This window comes from Pteropus medius, unplaced genomic scaffold, assembly GCF_902729225.1.
Source record: "Pteropus medius unplaced genomic scaffold, Ma_sr-lr_union100, whole genome shotgun sequence".
NCBI lineage: Eukaryota > Metazoa > Chordata > Mammalia > Chiroptera > Pteropodidae > Pteropus > Pteropus medius.
The window spans coordinates 1-9,746 of record NW_024340744.1 but is presented as its reverse complement, the minus strand read 5'-3'; the positions used below and the strand labels follow the sequence as shown (position 1 = coordinate 9,746).

The window sequence follows — 9,746 nt, the reverse complement described above, 5'->3', positions numbered from 1 at the left end:
GGATTGCCCTTCTTTCTGATTTTACATATTTGGATTCTCTCACTTTTTCTTTGTCAATCTAACTAAAGGTTTTTCAGTTGTACTGATCTTTTTTAAGGATCTCCTTTGGTTTTGTTGATTTATCCATTGTTTTTCTTTTTATATTTTATTTATCGCTGCACCAATCTTTATGATGTTTTTCTTTCAGCTACCTTCGGTTTTAGGTTTATTTTAATCTTCTATTTCTAATTTCTTAAGGTAGAGTTATCAACTTATGACATTTTCTCTTTTTAAATGTATGTGTTTGCAGCTATAAATTTGCTTCTAGCACCGCTCTTGCTGCATCATTAGTTTTTGTATGTTGTGTTTTCATTCATTTGCCTTAAGGTGTTCTTTAATTTTTTTGTGATTTTTTTTTCCTTGAACTCTTGATTTTTTAAGAGTGTAGTTTGATTTCTTTGTATTTCTCAATACTTGATTTTCCTTCTCTGACTGCATTCCAATTTTATTTTTCAAACTGTTTCACCAGTGCAATACTTGAATGGTTCTTTATCAGATTTTCATCAGTTGCCTTCTCGTTCATATTGTGTGACAAGGCCACATATATAGGTGTTTTTACTTATGGCCACTGGTTTCTGTAACAGTCAGAAGAGATTTGTGTGGTGAACAGAACAATGTCCCTTCCCCTCAAACAAGTCCATATCTTAAGACCCAGAACGTGTGAATATATTACTTTATATGAAAATAAGATTTAGGAGAAATGATTTTGTTAAGACTCTTGATATTGAAAGGTTAGCCTAGATTATCAGGTGGACATAATATAATCACAAGAGTCATTATTAAAACGAGGTAGAAATGTCAAATTTAGAGAAGGGCAAATGACACCAGAAGCAAGAGTTTGCAGAAGAAGAAGATGGAAACCATGAGAAAAGACACATGGGCAGCCACTAGATTTTGGAAAGGCAAGGAAGAGAGTCTCCGAAAGCTGGGCTGATACTTTGAATTTATTCAAGTAACACAAATTTGGACTTCTGACCTCCAGACAATATATAAGATAATTTTCTGCTGTCTTAAGCCATTAAGATTTTGGCATTTTCTTAAAGCAGCATCAAGAAACAATATAACATGATTATGCTATGGGAAACAATCTCAGGAACTAGAGCAATGTTTAACTTCTTGTTTACACTACATATTTATTGTGTATTGTGAGCTCTGCACGAAACTGTCACACCAGTCTCCAGGCCCTTGGAGCAGACTCCATCATGACATGTGGGCTCTGTGGAAACGGAAGTCGACCACAGAGTTTCTTGCAGAAATGTATATCCTAGAAAATATATTCATCAGCTCTTCTCACAACCCAGTTATCTAAAGAAGCCTCATGGTTCCACCAAAAGCAACTTTCAGAAGTGCGTCTTTCCATGAAGCCAGAAAGTGAACAAACAGTTATATTTGGGGAAACGTGACACTTCCGGAGAGGGCTCAGCCCTCACAACCACGTTCTACCAAATCACTTAACCTCTCTGCGCCTCAGTTTTCTCATTTGTAACAAAGTCTCACTTACACAGACTGATTGTTAGGATTACTCATGATGACACATGCAATGTGCTGAGCTCAAGGCCTGTTCATGGTTCAGCTCAGTCAATGGGCTATTGTTGATAGATACCTGAAGAAACTTAGAGGATCAACAATGGATGGAAAACTAACTTCTGTGTGTAACCCCCCCAGGAGAGGCTGCTGAGAAGGAGCTGCAGGTGATTCAGCCTGACAAGTCTGTGTCAGTTGCAGCTGGAGAGACGGCCACTCTGAACTGTACCCTGACCTCTCTGCACCCCGTGGGGCCCATGCTGTGGTTCAGGGGGACAGGGCCAGGCCGGGAGTTAATCTTCAATTACAAAGGAGATCACTTTCCCCGAATAACAAATGCTGCAGACATCACAAAGAGAAACACCATGGATTATTCCATCCGCATCAGTAACATCACCCCAGCAGACACTGGGACCTACTACTGTGTGAAGTTCCGGAAAGGAGACCCTGACGCTGTGCAGTTTAAGTCTGGTCCTGGCACTCAGCTCATTGTGAATGGTGAGTACGGGGTGGGCCCTTTGTCCCTGGTATGTGACAAGTCAATAAGAACATCATTGATTCTCTTTGCAGCAACTAAGAATCAGGGGTGCAGTGGTGCTTACAGTCATAATCTGATTCAAGGTCTGATTCCACCCTTTCTACAGTTCAGGGACATTGAGGCCTGGAGAGGTTGTGCTGTTTGCTCAGGCCCCACAGCTGGTAAATGGTGGGAAATGTTTGGAACTCCTGTCTGCCTGGCTTCCCAGCCCTTGGCTTTTTCAATCCTGTCCAGCTTTTTGGTTCTAGGGATGAGGGAGCTGAGAGTCAGAGTGACTTTCCTGTCACAAGGTCAGACCTCACCCCTGTCTCCAGAGAGTGCCCCGCTCAGTGCGGTTGAGCATCCCTTATCGACACTTACCTGCCAGTAAGTAGTCCAGAATCTGCTCTGAATGTTGTGGAAGCAGAAGTGAACAAAGCAGCCAAAGGTTCTTCTCCCATGAGCTCTGTTTTCTTCTCTCCAGTGAGGAGAAACCCATCCAGGGCAGGAAAGAGGAGAAAGTGTTTCTCTATTTCACCTTCAGAAACATCAGACTGAGAAGGAATTACTAAGAGGCACAGACTCACTGTTTGCTCTGATAGCACTGGTGAGAGGAGGTGCCCAGAGGTTGGGTGTTTTCTGGGGTACTGTCTGGGTAAACCTCTTCTGGTTTAGAGATCAACTCACACAGTCAGTGAAGGCTCTAAGAATGGCTGGGTTGTCTCAGACTGTCCCTCATTAAGGGAAAAGGTTCTCCATATGGGTGACTTAGGGATTAGCCCTTTGAGGCAGCTTCTCTAGGGTTTTCTGCCAGAGGCCCAGGATCCTGGATGTCAGCACACGAAAAACATTTAGACCATCCAGCCTGACCCTACATGTACAGATGGGGCCTGAAGCAGAAAGATGACAGGTCCTTGACCACATTTCCAGAGAGTGAGGGGATTGTTCCAGAACTCATCTGATTCTAGCTGGTTTTTTCTTGCCTGGTCCTTGGACTCTTTCCCTGTGGAAAAGCCTGGCACATGGTAGCTACAGAATAAAAGCCTATATATATAGAACCATTTAGCAGCAAGCAAACTTATCCTTTTATTGGTTTCTCCTAGTTCAGATACTCCCCACATTAGACTTTGAGGCTTGAGGTGATTAGGAACCTGTCTCAACCTTCAGCCACATCACCCAAATCAAGCATCCGTATCAGCACCTAGAGCTGCTCATTGTTCAATAGCTGCATACACTCCAGTGGATGGACATTGCATCGCTCATTGACAGCGTTCTGTTGATGAATATGTTGTTCCCAACCTGAGGCTATTAAAACAGTGATGCAGATGATAAACTTATCCATGTGTCACTCTACTCACGAGGGAGATGCCATTGAAAGGGGCATTGCTAGGTCAGAGTTATGTGCAGTGTAATTTGTGTGGATATTGCCAAATTTCTCTCCTAGGTGTGGTAGCAATCGTGTTTCCCCACAACCCCTGGACATAGCCCGGGAAGGTGTCTAGATATTAAGTTTGCAGATATTACCAAAGTTCCCAAAGCTGCATCCCTTTCTTAGGCAGCCATAGCTAGTAAGTGACTCCATCACCACTCAGATTGGCTGCCTCCTGATCAAGTGCTTGTTCCTCTTCCCCAAGCCACCTGCCCAGGTGATGCTCTGGATGAGAAAGCAGGGGATGGCAGGGACAGGGAGCAATAGCATGACAGACGCTGTACCTTTCTCATGGCATTTACTCTCATAACCAGATCTATGAGGGCAGCTGCTGCTCATTTTTATAAATGAGGACACTGAGGTTCGTTCATATAGGGGACCTTAGCAGCCAGCCTGTGGGGGAGTCAAGACTCAACCATAAGCATTTAGTCTTGCCGATTGCAAAAACATTGATGAAGCTAGAGTGTATAACACTAAGTGAAATGAGTTCAACAGAGAAAGAAAAATACCGTACGGTTTTACTTATATGTGGAATCTAAAAGAAAAGAAAAGAAAACAAAACAAAATAAACAGGCAAATGAACAAAAACAGACTCAGAAACAGAGAGTTACGAGACTTACCGCGATGATCACATTGTACAGTATATAAATGTCTAATCACTGTGTTGTACCCTAAACTAATAGAATATGGGATGCCAAATACACTTTAATTAAAAAATCTTAAACATCCAGTAGCTTTCCCCTGCCCCCGCTGTTATGATGATTTTCCTTCACTGAGTAGTCTGCAGGAGCACCCTGGGGACAGTGGCCTGAATAGAGCAGAGAGGAGCCACTGCAACCCCCGCAACACCATGCATGCCAGTTCCTGACTCCACAGACTGAGGATGAGAAGGGGGAGCATTTCCCAGAGGCTGCCAGAGGCCCCTCATGAGCAAGCGTTCATATTCTAGATTCAGCTGACAGGAGCCCACAACTTCTGATTATTGCTCCCGGGTCTCCAAACCTGGGCGCTCGAAAGTGAATCTCCCTATCATTCCTTGAAAGCAGGAATCTCATAGAGAAAAGGGTAGGGCGGTGGTCAGTGCTGGGCCCATGAACGTGGGGCACTTGCCCTGTTCATGGACATGAACGTTCCCCATGCTAGCCCTCGGTTTCCTCACCTGCGAACATCGGGTGAGCACACCAACCTTTAGGATGGTTTGAAGATACAGTGAGCCTGGTGAGAGAACAGACCCTCAGTGAGCGGAGTTGCTGTCATCCCAACACTGTGTGGTCTTGGCAAGTCTCAGTTTCCCTCCTGTCTTCAGGTGTCCCACCTGTGACGTGGTAATAATCTCGCTACTGTTGAGGGGTCTGTGAGGCATTGGAGACCAGAGAGGAAGTGTTAATAGGAAGAGTAAGAACAATCAGTAATTATGTTCCTATGGCCAGATATGTGGGAATCGCCTGTAAAGAAAGTAGACTTTGAACTTAGGACTAAAATTCTCTGTCTGCCCCGCCCCTCACTTAGAGTTCACCTCTGGGGACCTGCGTGTCCTCCTCTGTGAGATAGGATGACGATACCAGGCTCCAAGCATTATTAGAGGGATTAAAAAATAATACATGAGAAGGTCCTTAACAGTGTTGCATGCTTATCCTTAGTGGTGATCATCACAAACATGTTTATTGCTTATTATGCTCCTTTTGTAGCCAAACCCTCTCCCCCCGTGGTATCGGGCCCCACAATGAGGGCGCAGCCTGGGCAAACAGTGAGCTTCACCTGCGAGTCCCACGGCTTCTCCCCCAGAAACATCATCCTGAAATGGTTCAAAGATGAGAATGAGCTCCCAGCCTCCCAGACCACCGTGGACCCAGAGGGAGACAGTGCTTCCTACAGCCTCTCCAGCACAGCCAAGGTGTCGATGGTCCCGGGGGATGTTCGCTCCCAAGTCATCTGCCAGGTGGACCATGTCACCCTGCAGGGGGGCCCTCCTCTTCGTGGGACTGCCAACCTGTCTGAGACCATCCGAGGTAGATGCCCCTCACAACCAGGCCCAGCCCATACCTGGCCCCCGCCCTCCAGGCCTGCTCCTCCCCCTGCTCTTTGCTCCAGGCCTGGAATTGCCTAGAATCTATTTCCTGACACTCCTTTCCATCATCGGGTACCTGAATGTGCTGTCACTCACTACTGTTTAATGGCAGCTGCCAAGTGAACACCTACCATTCTGTAGGTAGTTTCATTTACTTTACAATAGCCACTCCAATTATCGAGCACCTACTGTAAGCGAAGCCCCTGTGTTCTTGGTCATTTCATTTATTTTGCTACAGTTAGTATGTTCCCACTGCATGCCAGGGGCTGTGTTTGTTGATTTTGTCACATTACCCTAATAGAAGCTACTGGTTCTTGAGCACCTACTGTGTGCAGGGCACTGTGCTTAGTGATTTTATTCCTATGCAAAGAGCACTCTCAGTGTCCGAGGGCCTGCTGCCTGCCTAGCTGTGTCCTGGGTGACCCCTTTGCTGTGGTTGGGGGGAGCTAAGTTATGGAGCCCCCGCCCCTGTGATCTGTCTGTTCCACGAGGTCAGAGCTTCTGCGCTGTGCTGTTTCAGTTCCGCCCACCGTGGATGTTACCCAACACCCCTTGTCAGAGAACCAGGTGAACATCACCTGTCAGGCGAAGAAGTTCTACCCCCAGCGCCTACAGCTGACCTGGTTGGAGAATGGGAACGTGTCCCGAACAGAAACAGCCTCGGCCCCCACAGAGAATAAGGACGGAACCTTTAACCGGATGAGCTGGCTCCTGGTGAATTTATCTGCCCATAGAGAGAATGTGATGCTCACCTGCCAGGTGGAGCACGATGGGCAGCCAGCAGTCACCAAAAACCATACCGTGGAGATCTCTGCTCACCAGAAGAACCAAAGCACAAATGGACCCCCTGGTGAGGCTTCCACTACACTGACCCAGCTTTTTAAATTTTATCTTTATTTTTAATGTTAAAAGTAGTAATTCATGCTTATTGTAGAATGGTCTAGAAGTCTATAGATAGAACGCAGAAGCTCAAAGTGAGCTCCCATCCCCCAAATCCCACACTCCAAGAGTGGCCACAGGTAGAAGTTTGGTACACATTTTTATAGATTTTTGACATCAATACACATTCAAGGCAGAGAGAAGGGAGGAGGGAGATGATCTGTTCACAGCGTCCTGCCTCGTGCTTTCTTCACCAGCTACTGCGTTCACCGTTCCATGTCTGCCCCACCCGCCTCCTTGCTCTTTCTAACCGCTTCCTAGTGTCCCTGGCTGCCACTGCGAGCCTGTCCCACTGGGAATGGGGCAGGGGTTGGAAATGGGGCAGGGGCTTCAGGATGTTTGTACTTTTCTAGTATAATCACTGCCACAAGGAGAATGTGATGCTCACCTGCCAGGTGGAGCACGATGGGCAGCCAGCAGTCACCAAAAGCAGTACTATAGAGGCCTCTGCTTACCAGCAGGATCACAGGACAGATATAAACAGTGGTGAGGCCTCCAGTCTAACTGAGCTGGCTTTTTAAATTTTATCTTTTTTTAATGTTAAAAGTACTAATTCATGCTTATTATCTAGAATTATCTAGAAGTCAAAAAATAGAAAGTGGAATTTTGAGGTGAGCTCCCCACACTCCCAGATGACCACTAGTAAGAGTTTGGTACATATCCTTACAGATGCCCTGACATCAATACACAATAAAGAAAGGAGGGAGAGGGAGAGATCATCTGTTCACAGCGTCCTGCCTCGTGCTCTCTTCACCAAACAATTACTGCCTTCGTCCTTCCATGTCTGCCCCACCCGCCTCCTCGCTCTTTCTAATCTCTGGCTAGTCTCTATTCTATGCTAGACTTTTCCATCGGGTCCATCAGATGACAGTGACTGGCCACAGCATGGACCTCCTTTGTCCCCTGATTTATGACAATGAACCAGTAATAATCACAATCGCTCCCTGCACATTTACCATATGAAAATTTCGTTTCTTCTGCGATCTTTCCTGCTTTGACGAGCCTGTGAGTTTCGGAGTCTTACAGAGGGAACTCACAGAGCAATAGTGGGATGTGAAGACTTCTTGTCATCACACCAGGTGATCGGGCTTAACTAATCAAGGTGAATCTGAGAACCGGGGGTCCACCAACCTGAACAAAGAATATGTGCTAATTAGAGACACACTCCCCGTCAGCTGGGCATTGTCCCAAGGAGCTACAGAGACCCTTTTCTGTGAACAAAATATGTCTGATTTCTCTCTCATGTAACATCATAAGTCAGGATTCCACGAGTCTTTACCACAAGAAACCTTTCAAAGGCCTACGTTCCTCCCAACCTGTGTATGGCGTTGTAATGTCTGCTGGGTCACTTTAGGTCACCTAGTGTCCATGTCTCTGCCTATTGGAAGAGCAAACATAAAAAGGGGAGGACAAAGACTTTCCTGAAGATAGGAGGTATCAGATGTTGCATAAATGTTTCCACTAACAACGTAGTCATATGTGCACATCCTGTTGCAAATGGAGCCCATAATCGTGTGGTCATGATTAAGGACATTGGTTTTTCTACAAAACCAATACAATTACACAGTTAATAAAACTGACAAGAATTTCTGGATATCACGTAAAATGAACTATATAGACAAATATTCTCAAATTTCATTTATAGCTCTTTTTTGTGCACCAAAATTGGTTTTAATTCATCTGTAATAGCTTGGAAGACTCTTCATGTGAAATCACTTGGGTTTCAAGAATCCTTTTCTGGATTTGAAAAAGATTTTAAATACTTCAGAGCTCTTCACATTACTCACTTTATTTCAGGTGAATTGTGGTAGGTTGCACTTTTTAATGAATTGGGTTCATTTTCTCTGTGTTGTCAAATGCCTGTAGACTTGTTCATAACATTCCCTCATTGATGTGCTGATGTCGGCAGGATCTGCAGTGCTGTCCCTGTTTCATTCCTGATATTGGAAATGTGTCATTTCCCCTTTCTTCTTCATCAGTCTTCGAAAAGTTTTTCAATTTTATTGTTCCTTTCGTGGAATCTGCTTTCTATCACTGATTTTCTCTATCATTTTTCTGTTTTCAGTGACATTGATTTTTCTCTTTATTTTAAATTTCCTACCTTCCCTTTTGGGGTTGATTTACTCCCCTTTTTCTCATTTCTTGAGATGGGAACTTGAATTACTGATTTTAGACTTTCTTTTTTCTAATGCCACACCTGGGACACCTTCTGTGCCTGGGGAGTTAGGCGACTAGAACCTACAACCCTTAAAAAATGCTGCGACATTCCTCCAGTCCTCAGGTCCCTAGCCACTGTGTCTTCCTCTTTTGCCTCTCAGAGTCCTCCTCTGCTTGTACCTGGTGTAATATCCAGGAGTCAGAGTTATACCGGACAGGCGAGCAGGAGAGATGAGTCTCCGTTATATCGTCTGGACTGACTTGGGTTGGATTTGAGTCCCATCTACTGTAGGGGCTCAGACCAGGCTCTTATTTGCTGGTACTCTCAGTGTGCATGAACTAGCATGCTTGCTAAGCACTAAGCCTGGAAACAGTTTTTGGGTTGTCTAGATTGGTGAACCGGAGCAAAGTGCAGGAGGCCTATGTGACCCTCTGCACTGGGATGTCACACCTACGCCGACACCTGAGGATGCCACTCAATGCAGTTGTGGGTCCAGTGGGTCTGGTGGAAGGATCTCTTTGGTCGTGTTTATGATGCTGGGGGAAGGGGGTTACAATACTTCTCGATTAATGACTCTCTTCTATATCAGGATAGCATAATCCAGGTATATTAATGGAAGTTTTGGGTTTGTTGGTCATTTTGATGGCAGGAGAAAGGTCCTGAGTTCTCTAATTTTTTCAGTTCTCCTTTCTGTGTCAGGACCTTGAATTAACCACACTGCCGCCCCCACCTGTCCCCTCCGCAACCACACACTCTGTTTTCCTTTTTCTCATCATCACTTGATTGCCAAACAGTACTTTTTCTTTGTTTTGCTTTCTCTCATAAGATTTACACTTTCAATGGTGCCTCTCCTCTTAATCACATTTGTCTTTCTAAATGTCCCTGCTTCCTTGCAGTAGGTGTCTTTTGCTGCTGTGACAAACTACCTCATGTTTAGTGGGTTAAAGCAACACAAGATTATTATCTTACCCTTCTCAAGGTCAGAAGTCTACAATAGGTTGACAGGGTTGCGTTCTTTCTGGACGCTCTAGAGGGGAATCAGTTTCTTTGCATTTTCCAGCTTCTAGAGGCA

General features: G+C 45.1%; 1 protein-coding gene across 1 annotated transcript; it reads left to right on the top strand.

Annotated features, from left to right (window-relative positions):
* Positions 1-1,704: 1,704 nt before the first annotated feature.
* Positions 1,705-6,882, top strand: LOC120581659 (signal-regulatory protein beta-1-like; the record flags this gene model as incomplete). Its single annotated transcript, XM_039836773.1, has 3 exons — positions 1,705-2,061; positions 5,198-5,518; positions 6,098-6,882. Coding segments are annotated over 3 exons (1,061 nt in total), but the record flags the coding sequence as incomplete, so codon positions are not given.
* Positions 6,883-9,746: the final 2,864 nt, after the last annotated feature.